Consider the following 19158-nt stretch of genomic DNA (forward strand, 5'->3'; position numbering starts at 1 on the left):
AACATTGCAAGCCGATGCATGCGATGCCGAGCGCGATAGTCCCCGCCCCCGTCGCAGCTGCGATCTCTTGTGATAGCTGCCGTAGCGAACATTATGGCTACGGCAGCTTCACATGGACTTACCTGCCCTGCGACGTCGCTCTGGCCGGCGACCCGCCTGCTTCCTAAGGGGGCGGGTCGTGCGGCGTCACAGCGACGTCACACGGCAGGCGGCCAATAGAAGGAGGGGGGGGGGCGGAGATGAGCGGGATGTAAACATCCCGCCCACCTTCTTCCTTCCGCATAGCCGGCGTGAGCCGCAGGTAGATGTTCCTCGCTCCTGCGGCTTCACACACAGCGATGTGTGCTACCGCAGGAACGAGGAACAACATCGTAACATCGGTCCTTCCGAAATTATGGAAATGACCGACGCTACACCGATGATACGATTTCGACGCTTTTGCGCTCGTTAATCGTATCAAAAACGATTTACACACTCAGATATCGACAGCGACGCCAGATGGGCATCACTTTCGATTTGACCCCACCAACATCGCACCTGCGCTGTCGTAGTGTGCAAAGTTCCCCTAAGTGTTACAGTGGTTGAATGGGAAGAAGACAGTGGAAGATTTCAAATTTATGGAGAGAATGCAGAAGCAGTGAAGACAGCTCAGAACTTATTGGATAAAACTTGTCATGAATGTTATTGGAAGAAATGGTAGAGACATGCAGGAGATTGTGGATAAGTCTGGTGTGACAAAAAACGGATTTTTGTGTACTCACCGTAAAATCGTTTTCTCTTAGCCATCATTGGGGGACACAGGACCATGGGTGTTATGCTGCTTATCCATAGGTGGACACTAAGTAGATGCAAAGATTTTAGCTCCTCCCCTGCAGTATACACCCCCTGGCCCAGCCAGGCTACTTCAGTTTTAGTACACAAGCAGTAGGAGAACAAGTAACAAAAAACGTGAGTGAATACTCATAACAAAAAAGTACTGAGACAGAAAAAAAGCTAAGGCCCAACAGGGCAAAAGGGTGGGTGCTGTGTCCCCCAATGCTGGCTAAGAGAAAACGATTTTACAGTGAGTACACAAAAATCCGTTTTTCTCTCACGCCTCATTGGGGGACACAGGACCATGGGACGTCCTAAAGCAGTCCATGGGTGGGTAAACAATAAACAATGCAACCCAAGGACTAGGAACCAGTCCCAGATAGTGAAGTACCTATCTCAGTAGGCGCTCCTGGCTATCGTTTGCAGAATTTTCCTACCTAGGTTCACCTCAGCCGAAGCCTGGGTATGGACTCAGTAATGCTTTGAAACAGTATGTAGGCAAGACCAGGTCGCAGCCTTACACCTCTGTTCCACTGAAGCCTGATGCCTAATGGCCCAAGAGGCGCCAACTGCTCGCGTGGAATGAGTCCGCAACCCACTAGGAATGGGCTTGAGTTGCAAGCGGTAGACCTCCTGGATCACAGAGCGAATCCAGCGAGCCAGTGTTGCCTATGAAGCTGCCTCTCCTTTCTTAGGCCTTTCAAGAATGACGAACAAGGAGCCCATGTTCCTAAAGGGGCTGTCCTGGGTACGTTATATCTGAGAGCCCTCACAAGGTCTAGCGAATATAGAACCCTTTCCACCCTATGGACTGGGTGTGGACAAAAGGAAGGCAGAACAATGTCCTCGTTCATATGAAACGGGGAAGTAACCTTCGGATAAAAATCTGGAAGGGGGCGTAGAACCACCTTGTCCTGATGAAAGATCAGAAAGGGTTCGCGGCAAGAAAGTGCTGCCAGTTCCGAAACTTGTCTGATTGACGTAATCGCCACTAAGAATGTTACCTTCCAGGAGAGAAGAGCAAGAGAAGATTCCTTAAGAGGTTCAAAAGGGGACCTCTGGATACCGTCCAAAACGAGATTGAGGTCCCATGGGTCCAGCGAGCGTTTATACAGGGAAACTAGATGGGAAACACCCTTGAGGACAGTCTTTACTTGCGGATTGCAAGCTAAGCGGTATTAATAGAATATCGAGAGAGATGAAACCTGACCCTTAAGGGAGCTGAGGGCCAACCTCTTTTGCAACCTGACTGCCAAAAAAAAAAAAATCAAGTATTCTGGGGATCGCCAGAGGCATAGGTTGGACATTAGATTCCCTGCACTGGGAAAGGAAAGTTTTTCACGTACGGTGGTAAATACGGGATGAAGGCCGGCTTTCGGGCACTGTACATGGTGGAGATGACCGCAGGAGAGAATCTCGCTTTTGTTAAAGTCCAGGTCTCAATGGCCAGGCCGTCAGCTTCAGGGCTCTGGAGTTCTGATGGGAAATGGGCCCTCGGGTCAGCAGGTCTGGGATGCTTACGAGGCGCCATGAGCAATTGTACTAATTCAGCATACAAGGTGCACCTGGGCTAGTCCGGTGCTATTAGTATCACCGGGACTCCTTCTGCCTTGATCTTCCCGATTACTCGCGGCAGCAGGGGCAGAGGCGAAAAACATGTAAGGCAGACTGAAACGACTTCAGAAGACTAGAGCATCCGCACCAATGGACTGTGGATCACGTGACTTGGCTAAGAACGCAGGTACCTTTGCGTTCAACCTTGAGGCCATTAGATCCACGTCTGGTATACTCCAGTGAGTGCAGATGTGTGGGAACACTTCTGGGTGGAGAAACCACTCTCCGGCAGCCAGTCCTTGGCGACTTATAAAGGTCCGCCGCCCAGTTCTCTACTTCCGGTATGTGTAACGCTGAAAACACAGACCCCCGTCGATTCGGCCCAGGTGAGGATCCTGAGGACCTCGAGATAAGCTGTCTTGCTGCTGGTACCTCCCTGCCGATTGACCTACGCCACAGCTATTGCATTGTCCAATTGGACCCGAATCAAACGACCTGCTAGCAGAAGGGGGGAATGACCTGAGAGCGAGAAGATCGCGCTGATTTTCAGGATGATTTCTGGGAAGGGAAGACTCCTGGGGTGTCCAACGTCCCGAAGCAGTGTGGAGCCAGTACGCTGCTCCCCAGACTGAGAGGCTGACGTCCGTGGTCAGGAGTAGCCAGTCCACTTGGGGGAGAGAAACTCCTTCTCGATATGGAAGAGGACTGAAGCCACCAGCAAAGCGCATACCTGACTGAAGGTGTCAGGGGAAAAGTTCGTCCAAGGAAAAAGGGGCTCTTGTCCCAGGCAGCTAGAAGCGCAAGCTGCAGTGGGTGGTGGTGTGGCTAAGCGAGCAGCACTGTCTCTATAGCCGCCGCTATCCTACCTAGCACTCTCATACTGAATCGTATGGAGCGAGAGGAGTACGTAGAGGGCAGTGTACCGCTTGTTGTAGAGCAGTCGCCTTGTCTTGAGGGGAAAATATCAAGCCCCGAAGAGTGTCCAGGGACATGGCCAGGGAGGTGACGGATTTTGACGGGACCGGGGATGATTTGACTGGAGTCAGAAGCCGCCCTAAGCGGAATAGGGTGCCCACAGAGATCTGCACGCTGGTTGAGCCCTTCATGAGGAGGCCATCCAAGCAAGGCAGAACAGCCACTCTCCTGGCGTGAAGGGCACTCATGGCGGCCGCCATGACCTTAGTTAAGACCCTTGGTGCTGTGGCAGAGCCGAGGGTAGGGCCACAAATGAAAAAAAGAAGTCCTGAACCGCAAAGCGGAGGAACTTTTGGTGAGCTGGAGCGATGGGTATGTGCAGGTACGCGTCCCTGATAGCTAGAGAGGCAAGGAATTCTCCTTCGACCATAAAGGTAATAATGGACCCTAGGAAGTCCATTCTGAATCTCCTTACGTGCACAGGTGTTAGAGGTCCAGGATGGGACGAACTGACCCGTCCTTTTTTGAGGACTACCGAGAGGTTGGAATAGAAGGCCTTCATCGTATCATAGTATCATAGTTTTTAAGGTTGAAGGGAGACTCTAAGTCCATCTAGTTCAACCCGTAGCCTAACATGTTGATCCAGAGGAAGGCAAAAAAACCTAATGTGGCAAACAAGTTCCAATGGGGCAAAAATTTCCTTCCTGACTCCACATCCGGCAATCAGACTAGTTCCCTGGATCAATACCCTGTCATAAAATCTAATATACATAACTGGTAATATTAAATTTTTCAAGAAAGGCATCCAGGCTCTGCTTAAATGTTAGTAGTGAATCACTCATTACAACATCATGCGGCAGAGAGTTCCATAGTCTCACTGCTCGTACAGTAAAGAATCCTCGTCTGTGATTATGATTAAACCTTCTTTCCTCAAGACGTAGCGGATGCCCCCGTGTTCCAGTCGCAGGCCTAGGTGTAAAAAGATCTTTGGAAAGGTCTCTGTACTGTCCCCTCATATATTTATACATTGTGATTAGATCCCCCCTAACCCTTCGTTTTTCCAAACTAAATAACCCCAAGTTTAATAACCTGTCTTCGTATTGCAGCCCACCCATTCCTCTAATAATCTTGGTGGCTCTTCTCTGCACCCTCTCCAGTTCAGCTATGTCCTTCTTATATATCGGTGACCAGAATTGTACACAGTATTCTAAGTGAGGTCGCACTAGTGACTTGTACAGAGGTAGAACTATATTTTTTTCATGAACACTTCTACCTCTTTTAATACATCCCATTATTTTATTAGCCCTGGCAGCAGTTGCCTGACACTGTCCACTAAAGTGAAGTTTACCATCCACCCATACACCCAAGTCTTTTTCTGTGTCTGTTTTACCCAGTGTTCTACAATTAAGTACATAATCATAAATGTTATTTCCTCTACCCAAGTGCATGACCTTACATTTATCTACATTAAACTTCAATTGCCACTTCTCAGCCCAATCCTCCAATTTACATAAATCTCCCTGTAATATAAAATTATCCTCCTCTGTATTGATTACCCTGCAGAGTTTAGTATCATCTGCAAATATTGAAATTCTACTCCGCATGCCCCCAACAAGGTCATTTATAAATATGTTGAAAAGAAGCGGGCCCAATACTGACCCCTGTGGTACCCCACTATGAACTGAGACCCAGTCAGAGTACGTACCATTAATAACCACCCTTTGTTTCCTATCACTGAGCCAGTTTTTAACCCAGTTACACATATTTTCCCCTATCCCCATTATTCTCATTTTATGTACCAACCTTTTGTGTGGCACCGTATCAAAAGCTTTTGAAAAGTCCATATACACAACATCCACTGCATTTCCCTGGTCCAGGCTTGAACTTACCTCTTCATAGAAGCTGATCAAATTAGTTTGACAGGATCGATCCCTCAAAAACCCATGTTGATACTCTGTCATAAGGTTATTTTTCTTGAGATACTCCAGTATAGCATCTCTCAAGAAACCCTCAAGGATTTTACCAACCGTAGAGGTTAAACTTACCGGCCTATAATTTCCCGGCTCAGTTTTTGTCCCCTTTTTGAATATTGGCACCACATTTGCTATGCGCCAGTCCTGCGGTACCGACCCTGTTATTAAGGAATCTGAGAAGATTAAAAATAATGGTCTATCACAGAAGTCAATTCCTGTAGTACTCTGGGGTGTATGCCATCCGGGCCCGGAGATTTGTCAACCTTAGTGATTTCGAGGCGGCGGCGTACTTCCTGCTGGGTTAAGCAGGTAATATTCAAGGGTGAATTTATGGTATCACTGGTCATGTCATCTGCCATGGCATTTTCTTGTATAAAAACCGTAGAAAAAAAGTCATTCAGCAGGTTGGCTTTACCCTCATCCCCTTCCACCATTTCACCAAGACTATTTTTAAGGGGGCCAACACTATCGCTTTTCAGTTTTTTACTGTTTATGTAGTTAAAGAATATTTTAGGATTATTTTTACTTTCTCTCGCCTTGAACCTCTAGCCATCCGGAACAGGTACCATAACCCCCGCCAATTGGAGGGAGTGGATTGCTGAGGAGAAGGCCTCGTGGTGTTTTGGAGCCTTTGGGGGGGGTTTGAGAGAAAAGACTGACCAGGGGATCGGGTCCAGAATTCAATGTGGTAACCGGAAGACATAAGGTATCACACCCATTTGTGGTCTGAGGCGGCGGCCCAGATGGAGGAGGACGAGACTCCTCGGTCTTTGTCTAGACTGCCAGGACGAGGTGGACTCGAGGAGGGCTGAGAAGGTCGGGCCCTGCGTGTCTAGTAAAAAACATCCTGGGCTGGAGTTGGGGGAGGGAGGACAAAAAAAAAAAAAAAAAAAAGAGCCTGTCCAGATGATCGGTAAACCATCGGTCTGGAAAGGAGTACTGTGAGATGCTTCTTAGAGACAGAGTCCACTCTCCATTATCGGAACCAGAGGGCCTTACGGATGGCTATGGTATTTGAGGCAGCAATAACTGCGCAGGTAGCAGCGCCAAGGGAGGCCTGCATGAGGTACTCTGCCGCCGCAGCAATGTGAACTGTTACATCTGTGAGGGTCTGACGGAAACTGGTAGTCCTGGTGCCTGTGCGACGCACACGGAAGGGGAGAGGAACCCGCGGCCTCGAGGCAGAGCGATCGAGCTGCTCCACTTGTCTGTCGGGTCCTTGAAGGAGGATCCATCAAAGTAAAAGCCAGGAGTGGTCCTTCAAGCAGGCGGAAGCCGGATGAGGGTCCACCGAGGCCGGATCAGCCCAGCCCTTGGCTGTCTCTAAGTCAAATGGGTACCGGGACTCCATGAGTTTACGGATACCGAAACAGCGTTAAAATCCTTTTTTTTTTTTTTGGAGGTTTCTTCACCCTTTTAAAGGAGACCGCAGGGTCAGTAATAGTGGATGGGAGATCTTCCACATGCAGAGTTTTGGTTGATTGCTGCAATAAGTCCATCGCAGCTTGATCGCTCAGGGAGGTTGAAACCAAGGAATCATCCCAGTACAAACATCATTCCCCTTCCTCCGGCTCCTCAGAGACCGCGGAACATGTGAGAGAACCCCATCTGTGTACCCCATAGGGAGAACCATGGGGGTCCTGCCCTTTTTCTGATCTGCAACCGGTGAAGCAGAGGGCTGATTCTTATCAGAAGGACCCACTATAGAGGTGTCATCAGGCTGCGTTCTGTCCAGGGGCCCCGAGGGGTGTGAGGACGATGTTGCATAGCCAGCACCAGGTTCTGGGAACTGTGCCCATTCCGGGGGACTGGGAGCCGTAGGCTCTGGGCTGGCAGTGGTTGCTGCGGTGGTGAGAGGGGGGGGGGTGGAACGACAGGTCTCATGGCACTGATTTTCCAGAGCCCAGAGCAGATGAAAACTTCCTCATCAATCCCTCTTGCAGACTCCTGACTTCTAAAATAATGGAGTCTAACGTTTGGCACATGGTCAGAGTGTGTTGAGTCTGGGGAGGCTGTGTGTAAGATTCCTCAGAGACATGCAGTAGACTAACCGGAGACAGTATGTGGGGAGACCGTTTAATCTCCCGAGTAGAAATAGACGACACATCCGTGGAGGAATTCTGGCCGGGGTCAGTGGAACATGTGTGAGAGAGCCACACTTAATGAATTGTAAAACCATATGCTTGTATGTTTTTACTTTAAGCTGGAAGAGTTTCTAGTTTATGTTGATGCACTGTGGTTTATGCTGTGTAAATAAACCATATGGATGGACTGTTTCCTATCGCTATCTTGAAGACCAGCGAGTGATTAACCTCCCATCAGGTGAGCAGGCAAACACAGATCTTTAGAAAGAAGGGAATTTTGTTACTTACCGTAAATTCCTTTTCTTCTAGCTCCAATTGGGAGACCCAGACGATTGGGTGTATAGCTACTGCCTCCGGAGGCCACACAAAGCATTACACTAAAAAGTGTAAGGCCCCTCCCCTTCTGGCTATACACCCCCCGTGGGATCACGGGCTGCTCAGTTTTAGTGCTAAAGCAAGAAGGAGGAAAGCCAATAACTGGTTTAAACAAATTCAATCCGAAGTAGCATCGGAGAACTGAAAACCGTTCAACATGAACAACATGTGTACCCGAAAAAACCAAACATCCCGAAGGAAACAGGGCGGGTGCTGGGTCTCCCAATTGGAGCTAGAAGAAAAGGAATTTACGGTAAGTAACAAAATTCCCTTCTTCTTCGGCGCTCCATTGGGAGACCCAGACGATTGGGACGTCCAAAAGCAGTCCCTGGGTGGGTAAAGTAATACCTCAAGTTAGAGCTGCAAAACAGCTCTCTCCTACGAGGAGGCAACCGCCGCCTGCAGGACTCTTCTACCTAGGCTGGCGTCCGCCGAAGCGTAGGTATACACCTGATAATGTTTGGTGAAAGTGTGCAGACTCGACCAGGTAGCTGCCTGGCACACCTGTTGAGCCGTAGCCTGGTGTCGTAATGCCCAGGACGCACCCACGGCTCTGGTAGAATGGGCCTTCAGCCCTGATGGAACCGGAAGCCCAGCAGAACGGTAGGCTTCAAGAATCGGTTCCTTGATCCATCGAGCCAGGGTGGATTTGGAAGCCTGCGATCCTTTGCGCTTACCAGCGACAAGGACAAAGAGTGCATCCGAGCGGCGCAGGGGCGCCGTGCGGGAAATGTAGATTCTGAGTGCTCTCACGAGATCCAACAAATGCAAATCCTTTTCATACCTATGAACTGGATGAGGACAAAAGGAAGGTAAGGAGATATCCTGATTGAGATGAAAAGAGGATACCACTTTAGGGAGAAACTCCTGAATCGGGCGCAGCACTACCTTGTCCTGGTGAAAAACCAGGAAGGGAGCTTTGGATGACAGCGCTGCCAGCTCGGATACCCTCCGAAGAGACGTGACCGCTACCAGAAAGGCCACTTTCTGTGAGAGCCGAGAAAGTGAAACCTCCTTCAGAGGCTCGAAGGGCGGCTTCTGGAGAGTAACTAGTACCCTGTTCAGATCCCATGGATCTAACGGCCGTTTGTACGGAGGGACGATGTGACAAACCCCCTGCAGGAACGTGCGTACCTGAGGAAGTCGTGCTAGACGCTTTTGAAAAAATACCGATAGCGCTGAGACTTGCCCTTTAAGGGAGCCGAGCGATAAGCCTTTTTCCAAACCAGATTGCAGGAAGGAAAGAAAAGTAGGCAATGTAAATGGCCAGGGGGACACTCCCTGTGCCGAGCACCAGGATAAGAAAATCTTCCACGTTCTGTGGTAGATCTTAGCAGACGTGGGCTTCCTAGCCTGTCTCATGGTGGCCACGACCCCTTGAGATAATCCTGAAGATGCTAGTATCCAGGACTCAATGGCCACACAGTCAGGTTCAGGGCCGCAGAATTCAGATTGGAAAAACGGCCCTTGTGACAGTAAGTCTGGCCGGTCTGGTAGCGCCCACGGTCGGCCGACCGTGAGATGCCACAGATCCGGATACCACGACCTTCTCGGCCAGTCTGGGGCGACGAGCAGGACGCGGCGGCAATCGGACCTGATCTTGCGTAGCACTCTGGGCAAGAGTGCCAGAGGGGGAAACACATAGGGCAGTTGGAACTGCGACCAATCTTGTACTAAGGCGTCTGCCGCCAGAGCTCTGTGATCGCGAGACCGTGCCATGAAAATTGGGACCTTGTTGTTGTGCCGGGACGCCATTAGGTCGACGTCCGGCCTTCCCCAGCGGCGACAGATTTCCTGAAACACGTCCGGGTGAAGGGACCATTCCCCTGCGTCCATACCCTGGCGACTGAGGAAGTCCGCTTCCCAGTTTTCTACGCCGGGGATGTGAACTGCGGATATGGTGGAGGCCGTGGCTTCCACCCACATCAGAATCCGCCGGACTTCCTGGAAGGCTTGCCGACTGCGTGTCCCGCCTTGGTGGTTGATGTATGCCACCGCTGTGGAGTTGTCCGACTGAATTCGGATCTGCTTTCCTTCCAGCCACTGCTGAAAGGCTAGTAGGGCAAGATACACTGCCCTGATTTCCAGAACATTGATCTGAAGGGTGGACTCCTGCTGAGTCCACGTACCCTGAGCCCTGTGGTGGAGAAAAACTGCTCCCCACCCTGACAGACTCGCGTCTGTCGTGACCACCGCCCAGGATGGGGGTAGGAAGGACCTTCCTTGTGATAATGAGGTGGGAAGAAGCCACCATTGAAGAGAGTCCTTGGCCGTCTGGGAAAGGGAGACTTTCCTGTCCAAGGACGTCGACTTCCCGTCCCATTGGCGGAGAATGTCCCATTGAAGTGGGCGCAGATGAAACTGCGCAAACGGGACTGCCTCCATTGCTGCCACCATCTTCCCCAGGAAGTGCATGAGGCGTCTTAAGGGGTGCGACTGGCCTTGAAGGAGAGAGTGCACCCCTGTCTGTAGTGAACGCTGCTTGTCCATCGGAAGCTTCACTGTCGCTGAGAGAGTATGAAACTCCATGCCAAGATATGTTAGTGATTGGGTCGGTGACAGATTTGACTTTGAAAAGTTGATGATCCACCCGAAAGTCTGGAGAGTCTCCAGCGCAACGTTCAGACTGTGTTGGCATGCCTCTTGAGAGGGTGCCTTGACAAGTAGATCGTCCAAGTAAGGGATCACCGAGTGTCCCTGAGAGTGCAAGACTGCTACCACTGCTGCCATGACCTTGGTGAAAACCCGTGGGGCTGTCGCCAGACCAAATGGCAGGGCTACGAACTGAAGGTGTTCGTCTCCTATAACGAAGCGTAGAAAACGCTGGTGCTCTGGAGCAATCGGCACGTGGAGATAAGCATCTTTGATGTCTATTGATGCTAGGAAATCTCCTTGAGACATCGAGGCAATGACGGAGCGGAGGGATTCCATCCGGAACCGCCTGGTTTTCACGTGCTTGTTGAGCAGTTTTAGGTCCAGAACAGGACGGAAAGAGCCGTCCTTTTTTGGCACCACAAATAGATTGGAGTAAAAACCCTGACCTCTTTCCTGAAGAGGAACAGGGATCACCACTCCCTCTGCCCTTAGAGAGCACACCGCTTGCAGAAGAGCATGGGCGCGGTCGGGATGTGGGGAAGTTCTGAAGAACCGAGGCGGAGGACGAGAACTGAACTCTATCCGGTACCCGTGAGACAAAATGTCTGCTACCCACCGGTCTTTGACCTGTGGCAGCCAAATGCCGCAAAAGCGGGAGAGCCTGCCACCGACCGAGGATGCGGAGAGAGGAGGCCGAAAGTCATGAGGCAGCCGGCTTGGAAGTGGTTCCTCCGGCTGCTTTCTTTGGACGTGCGTGAGTCCGCCAGGAATCTGAGCTCCTCTGCTCCTTCTGAGTCCTTTTGGACGAGGAGAATTGGGTCCTGCCCGAACCTCGAAAGGACCGAAACCTCGACTGTCCCTTCCACTGCTGAGGTTTGCTTGATCTGGGCTGGGGTAAGGAAGAGTCCTTACCCTTGGACTGTTTAATGATTTCCGCCAATTGCTCACCAAACAACCTGTCTTGAGATAATGGCAAACTGGTTAAGCATTTTTTGGAAGCAGAATCTGCTTTCCATTCCTTTAACCATAAGGCTCTGCGTAAAACCACCGAGTTGGCGGACGCCATTGACGTACGGCTGGTAGAATCCAAGACCGCATTGATAGCGTAAGTCGCAAACGCAGACATTTGTGAGGTCAAGGACGTCACTTGCGGCACTGATGGATGTATGATCGAGTCCACCCGCGCCAGACCAGCTGAAATAGCTTGGAGTGCCCACACGGCTGCGAATGCTGGAGCAAACGACGCGCCGATAGCTTCATAGACAGATTTCAACCAAAGGTCCATCTGTCTGTCTTTGGCATCTTTAAGTGAAGCCCCATCTTCCACTGCAACTATGGATCTAGCCGCAAGCCTGGAGATTGGGGGGTCCACCTTTGGACACTGGGTCCAGCGTTTGACCACGTCAGGGGGAAAGGGATAACGTGTATCCTTAAGACGTTTGGAGAAACGCTTATCTGGATAAGCATGGTGTTTCTGGACTGCTTCTCTGAAGTCCGCGTGGTCCAGAAAAGAGCTCAATTTACGTTTGGGATACCTAAAATGGAACTTCTCCTGCTGTGCTGCTGCCTCCTCCGCTGGAGGAGAAATATCCAGCAGTCTATTGATGGCCGCTATAAGATCATTCACCATGGCGTCACCATCAGGGGTATCCAGGTTTAGAGCGGTCTCAGGATTAGACTCCTGATCACCTAGTTCTGTCTCATCATACAGAGAATCCTCTCGCTGAGACCCTGACCAGCGTGATGACGCCGAGTGTCTCTCCCAGCGAGCTCGCTTAGGCTGCCTGGGACTGTCGTCCGAGTCAGAGCCTTCAGCCTGTGATGCCTGGGACCCCCTTGGAGCACGGATTAGTTCCAACTGAGGGGGACCGGGGAACATTGAATCAGCAGTGCCCATGGTCTGAGTGACCGGCCTGGACTGCAAGGTTTCTAGAATTTTTGTCATAGTCACAGACATCTTATCAGCAAAAACTGCAAACTCTGTCCCCGTCACCGGGACAGGGTTCACAGGCTGACGAAGTGGCACAGGGACCGAACATTGCACACAATGGGGGTCAGTGGAACCTGCCGGTAGATCAGCCCCACATGCGGTACAGGCAGCATATGAAGCCCGTGCCTTGGCACCCTTGCTTTTTGCGGATGACATGCTGTTGTCTCCTCAGAGCAATATAGGGGTATAAGCCAAGAAGCGACCGTACAGTGCAATATAATATATATATGTACAAACAAAAGTACACAAAAAACAACACTGTGGCACTAGTGGGGTCAGCACTTAGGTGCTGCTTACCGCCCGCTTAATAGCGGGTGTGTGGTCGCCAGAATCCCCTGTCTGGGTCTCCCAGGGCTATGTCCGTTCTCCAGCTCAGACTGCGTGCAGGAATGGCTGCCGGCGTCCTGTGAAGAGGGGCGGGCCGTGGGCGTGTGCAGACAACGAGCGGGAAACTGGCGTCCCACTGTGCCCAGTGAGAGGGCTGGAGTATGTAAATAAGACTCCAGCCCTCTGCGCTGACTATTGTACAGCGTCTCTCCCCTTCCCTGACTGACAGGGCTGGGGGCGGGAACGAACGTAACTAGGCCGCAGAAGCCGGGGACTAGATTTATCAGCGCTGCCGTCGTAAAAGCACGGTCAGCGCGAAGTCCCCGGCGCACCACAAGTCTCAGCCGCGCCGCAGGGCGGCCGGCGCTGTAGTTCCCCACACATAAACTCACTCAGCTAAGCTGCAGTGAGTAAAACCCAGGCGCGCAGCGCTACTGTCCCCGGCGCACTAGAACACCCAGCAACGCTGGAGTGTGTCTGTGCCTGTCTGTACGGGGACACAGAGTACCTGAATGTTGCAGGGCCTTGTCCCTGACGGTACCCAGCTCCGTATCCAGCAGGATCTCCGGGTCTGTGGACGGAGCCCGGCCTCAGAGTCTGGAGGCCGGTAAGATCCCACTTCACCAGAGCCCTCAGGGGGATGGAGAAGGAAAACAGCATGTGGGCTCCAGCCTCCGTACCCGCAATGGGTACCTCAACCTTAACAAACACCGCCAACAAAAGTGGGGTGAGAAGGGAGCATGCTGGGGGCCCTTAATATGGGCCCTCTTTTCTTCCATCCGATATAGTCAGCAGCTACTGCTGACTAAACAGTGGAGCTATGCGTGGATGTCTGACCTCCTTCGCACAAAGCTTGAAAACTGAGCAGCCCGTGATCCCACGGGGGGTGTATAGCCAGAAGGGGAGGGGCCTTACACTTTTTAGTGTAATGCTTTGTGTGGCCTCCGGAGGCAGTAGCTATACACCCAATCGTCTGGGTCTCCCAATGGAGCGCCGAAGAAAAGTATTTCTAAAAGATCATTTATGATCTACTAATGAGTGAAGGGACTGGACACAAAAGGTGTTATTTTCCCCAACTAGTCCGCCCTCTTAGCGTGTTGGCATGTCCACAATGGCGCGCTAACATGCTATGCAATGCCCAGCATCATCGGCATAGACATGCATTCCTTTGTCCGCTGTCACCGCCTCAGATGACCGATTTAGGCTCAGTGCGCACGATCAGAAGGCTCGGCACTTCCGGTCATGCGCACTAGATCTCTCTAAAGGTGGAATGCGTACACCCGGCTTCATAAAGCACATGACCAGAGGTGCCGGACCTTATGATCATGCGCACTGAGCCTAAAGCCAGCATAATCAGCAGAGGCATACACAGATACACGCATCCATGCTGATAACGCTGGGCAGTGGGCATTGAATAGCATGCTAAAATGCTTTCAAGGCAGATTAGTCGGAGGAAATAATGCCCTTGCGATTAGTCCCAGAGATCATTCGCATATCATAAAGGAACTTTCAACATACTTTTTCTAAAGATCTCTTTATGTATGCTACTAGATATACGGAGAACGCTAAGGGTTCTGGGTGCATATTGGACCTGACATTCACTTTAAGCCGAATTCATACAGCTGAGCTTTGAGAGCTAGAAATAAGGCCAAAATTAGACAATTTTCCTAAAAATGGTTTTCATAGGATTTTTTTTCATGATGGCATCTGAACTCAGTGGCTATGATTTTACAGCTTAGATGTGTGATTGCAGCCTAAAAGTTGACGAAGAAGAAAGTATCGTTTGGATCTGATATTCTATTAGGGAAGTAGTTAGGTCTGCAGACTATTCCTACAATAACAGCACGCCATGTAGACATTTTATTATCATGGCATTACTGGCTCATTTAATAGCAATACCATGTCTTGAACAGCTGGCAATACCAGTACTTACCAAGTGCAGGAACAGAACGTACAAGAGTCTACACCTCACTCACCCAAGAATCAAAGCCAAAAAAATTGAATTCAAAGCATAAAAGTTTTAATTTAACAAAATATTAGACAAGACCATTTAACCCCTCAATCCCAAAGATCAACCCATACTGTAATTCTGCCATACACATTCAGCTATTCCTTCATTGTAATGCAGTTTGGACCTATAAGTAAACACCTTGTGAACCAGCTGCGTTCTGTGGGATGGATATATCATAAAAAGCACTTATTTGACTATTTTTTTAAAGAGGTACTCAAGTCTACTTTTTTTGTGCAGAGGAATATAATTAGTGCAGCAGAGATAAAGAAAGTCCTGTCAAGACTTTATGCCCCTTCCGTGCTCCCGATTGAATGGCGACTTGACCCTCAGCAGAAAACCTGAGTCAAGGTATTGAGACCAGTTTACCAACACACCCATAAAAAAAAAATTGTTATGCTGTGTGTTCCTAAAACAGATTGTCAGACAGACAGGACAACAAAGAATGTCAGCAGCTTGGCAGCAGTTGGATTAAAAACTCTGTTGAGTGATGGGGGGGGGGGGGGGGGGCGGGGGAAGCAATCTCAAGCATGATTGGACTCAATCTCTAAGTTCGATTGCTTTCCCCCCCCCAAAAAAATTTCAAAAGCCAACAGAAAAGTAGGAGGATATGGCTTACAGACTAGTTATTCATAAGTGATATTTCAAAGTGGGAGATATATCAAATCTGGAGCAGATAAAAAGGAGACTTTGCCAAACGGTTTTAGAAGCCGCCCATAAAAAAGGAGATTTGGAATCTGGTTGCTACGATCAAGTGATCCACTTCATATATGCATCGGATATATGCACCGGATTGGATAAATCTCTTTCATTGTATCCTGCGGCAATTGTTAAGGCTTGGAATATAAAAATTAATGTTTCACATCACGTTACATACCTCTTACTTTATGTTCCTGTATTATATGTACTAGCTGTTACATAACATTATCCTGAGTTAGATCATATATCAACCGCAGCAAGTGAACAACATGATACCTATACGTCCGCCGTCACCAAACCCGAACTACAGTATGAGGCTGAGCTTCGGGCAGGGAGTTATCACACTTGTACAATCAGAAAATAGAAAATATTCAAAAACAAAACCTGTTAAATTTGATTGTCCTATAAACCGTTCCTGCAGAAATTTACTATACAGTGGGATCAGTATATGAATGGCTATCCCAGGAGAAGAATTAAAAGACAAAGCAGCCACAAACTTTATCCCTAATATTGAATACTGTTACAAAGAAGCGTAGGGACGGCTTTCTTACTTGTATTGCCTGAGTAACGGAACAAAGCAGATAAAAGTAAGCTAAAAAAAAAAAAGAAAAAAAAAGTGACTGTCAAAAACATTAGAGAAGACAAGTCATGGCAATAATGCCCATCAAACACTTTTGCCTTCATATTATACTTCAAAATAGGGCTTTTCAGTAAAAGTGTGCCTGAAATAAAATATCAAAAAAAATTATAGAGCAGGACAGCACAAAATAATGTTTTTTAATATCACCTTTTCTGCCGATATCCAGCAGTATTGACCACCTTACGTCCATGTAGCGTACGTTTCCTGCCGCTAAGCTGCCATGTTCAATGCGTGAGCAAGCGTCACTGGATTCAACAGCGCTCGCTGTAGAACTGAAGACCCTGACCAAGAGGGACAAGCAGGGCGATGAATATTTTAGTGTATTCCTCAGAATAGTACGGGCGATCCGTACTGCGGGTTATCGGCAGATATCACAAGTAAAGGGATTTAAAGGAATTACAATGCTGTAGAGTTCTGCGCTACAGTAATTTTCTTGAGAAAGTGTAGGCACGCTTTAAAAGAGGTGGTTCACTACTCAGCATTAGTGGCCACATTGCTGTAAAAGTCATAGGGAAGGCTTTTGTCAAATACCTTGTGTAGTACATTCTACTACTGAGCGGTGTTATTGAGGTCCGCTCATCTCAATCAAGTGACACCCCCCACTCCCTCCCGGGCTCTGTGACCTCTAATTTCACATCAACCTCCAGTTGACCCGACAACACCAAGGCGGGACCCAGTCTTCCTGAATGACTGGACTGTGGGTAGAGTTTCACCACTCATCACAGATAGTAATCTTGAGCGCCCCTTCTCCCTCAGTGCAAAACATCGCAAGCAGGAGCGATGGTGGGCGGTGATTAGTGGTGAAACTCCACCTACAGCCCAGTCACTCAGGAACACTGGGACTTGCCGCAGTGATGTCAGGTCAACTGGAAGTTGATGTGACATCACCAGATCTCGGAGGTCATGGAGCCCTGGGGATCACGTGATGGGGATGAGTGCACGTCTATAGCGCCGCTCAGAGGCAGAATTTACTACACAAGGTATTTGAGAAAAGCCTTCTCTATGAATTTTACAGCAATGTGGCCACTAATGCTGAGTAATGAACCACCCCTTTAAGTGTGGTCAAGAAAACAAAGGGGCATCACGGTAAATCCACAGGATAAATAATAACATTCAAATGTGTGAGGGTCTGATTGCTAGGATAACTTTAGTTCACTGTTTGAATGATGAAGCAGTGCTCATGTTCAACCAATATTCCTTTAATTTTCTATGGAACTGCTGGAAAAAAAAAAAAAAAAAGTGCAGTAGTGGGCTTTTTCCAACAGTCCCATACAGAATGAATGGAACAGTAAGCTTGCATATGCGCAGCTGCTCCATTCAAACAAGATACAAAAGCACCTGGTTCTTTGGGATCGGACAGTGTCTCGGGCATCAGACCCTTACATATCTAGAAGTGATCAACTATGTAGGGGATAAGTGAAATCTAATTACTGCAATACCCCCTTTAAATTAATCTCCAACAAAATCCTTAAAAGACATTGTTGCTGCACTTTATTTGCATTTTAAAACAGGTTTTCTAGTAAAATATCATAAAAGGAGTTCTTAAATAGAAGTCACTTAATTTTTTCTTTCAGTATTCAACTTAATAGGGCTGGGCTATACTAGACCCTGACCATTGACAAGAATGGTGCAGTCTGTCTGCCAGGTAAGAGGACGCCTAACTCAAGAACAAGAGTCCCCGTCTTCGGTGAACAGCTGGGTGTGTATATGGCATATCGTGTTATTCCTATTATTGGGACGCATGAGACGCTATGCATACGCAAGGGCATCTGGAATTCCCACTGATTACAATTAAGTTGTGTGGGCGCCTCCGGTAAAAACAATAGAAGGACTTCATTCTCAAATCCAGCAGTTATTTTAGTATGGATCTAAGGGGCAATAAAAGACTTTTCTCAAAAAATCCTCTGAAGCTTTCACCCCTTTATGATATGTCATTGTGAATTTTAAAGTAATGCACAGATCAATGTAATGGTTACACAGTAACAAGCAAAACAAAAATACTATTAAAAGGGGGAAAAGAAAAAAAAAAATGCTGAAATTGGCAGCAGGTCATGAATGTAAGAATAGAATGTGTTCCCTCTGCTTTCATGATGTTTGAGGTCATTCACAGCAATTGCTAAAACATGGGGAAAGGGTAACCAAAGCAAAACCAATGTAGTGTCCCAGCTCCTGTGTATAAAACTAGGAGAGAAGTGTTCCTGTGCATATGCCCATTCGCCCAAGGCCTACAAGCACAGTAGTCTTCCTCCCTCCACATAGATGTCTACACCAGGTATCTTTGGTATGATGAGTAGAGAAGGTTTCATTTAATTAAGAAGAAAAAAGAAAAAAAAAAATGATTTGTTAAAGGTACTTGCAAAAGGAAACCTTTCAGGTCCCCACTGCAATCGGAGAAATTCTAGAATAAAAAATAAAAGAATATGTGTTCATCTGAATGGTGTAAAGCCCTTGACAGCTCGGTTCCTGTCAGTGTGCAGCAGTCTGACTGGAAACCACTAGACACTTATGAGTTTGAAGAAAGTTGTGCATCTAATGTCTTTTACCCCTGGTTCCTTCACATTTAGAGTTTGGATGGAGGTTGCTCATCTCTGCACAGGGCGCCTCATTTTCTTCTTGCGCTTTGACTTTGTTTCACTCTTGGATGTAGTGTCAGGTTTAGATGGAGCAGAAGGAGATGGCGCTCCATGTGGTGGCTGCGGGGGAGGTGTGAAGATGTTCCCATTGGGCATCTGACCAGGAGATCCTTGGAATATTCTGCTCAAGAGATTCTGTAAATCGGCAACGGAGGTCGGGGTGCTTTCTGATGGTGATCTGGTGTAGAAGAGAAAAAGGTTCAGCAATGGTAGCTGTCTGGCAACATATAAAGAAGGAGCCCACTGTCATCAACAAATTAATATCTACACTTGTGTGATGTGAAATGGAGGTGGGGGTGGGGGGGGTTGGCGAGAAGCTGATCAATGGGAATGTCAGGTATCAGAAAACCACAGTAAGAATAGGTAATCAATTTCTACGACCAGGACAACCCCTTTAAAACTAGCATGAAAGGATTTGTTCCTCTCAATTCTGAATTAAGAAGTGAATGCTCAGACTGGTCACAGCAGCTGTCATGATCTGGTCGGGAGACGCACGTCCAGTCCAAGCATTGCCGTCCAATCTTGGACCGATGTATACAGTCTGAATGCACC

At 48.5% G+C, this 19158-nt stretch overlaps 1 protein-coding gene across 1 annotated transcript in view; it reads right to left on the minus strand.

Annotated features, from left to right (window-relative positions):
* Window positions 1-15201: 15201 nt before the first annotated feature.
* DNAJC14 (DnaJ heat shock protein family (Hsp40) member C14) overlaps window positions 15202-19158 on the minus strand; it is a 48177-nt gene continuing 44220 nt past the window's right edge. Inside the window, exon 7 of the mRNA XM_075337004.1 lies at window positions 15202-18784. Within this exon, the coding sequence (XP_075193119.1) occupies window positions 18556-18784 (229 nt within the window). The 3' untranslated portion in view covers window positions 15202-18555. The remainder of the gene's footprint in view (window positions 18785-19158) is intronic.

Source organism: Anomaloglossus baeobatrachus, chromosome 2 (assembly GCF_048569485.1).
Source record: "Anomaloglossus baeobatrachus isolate aAnoBae1 chromosome 2, aAnoBae1.hap1, whole genome shotgun sequence".
Classification (NCBI taxonomy): Eukaryota; Metazoa; Chordata; class Amphibia; order Anura; family Aromobatidae; genus Anomaloglossus; species Anomaloglossus baeobatrachus.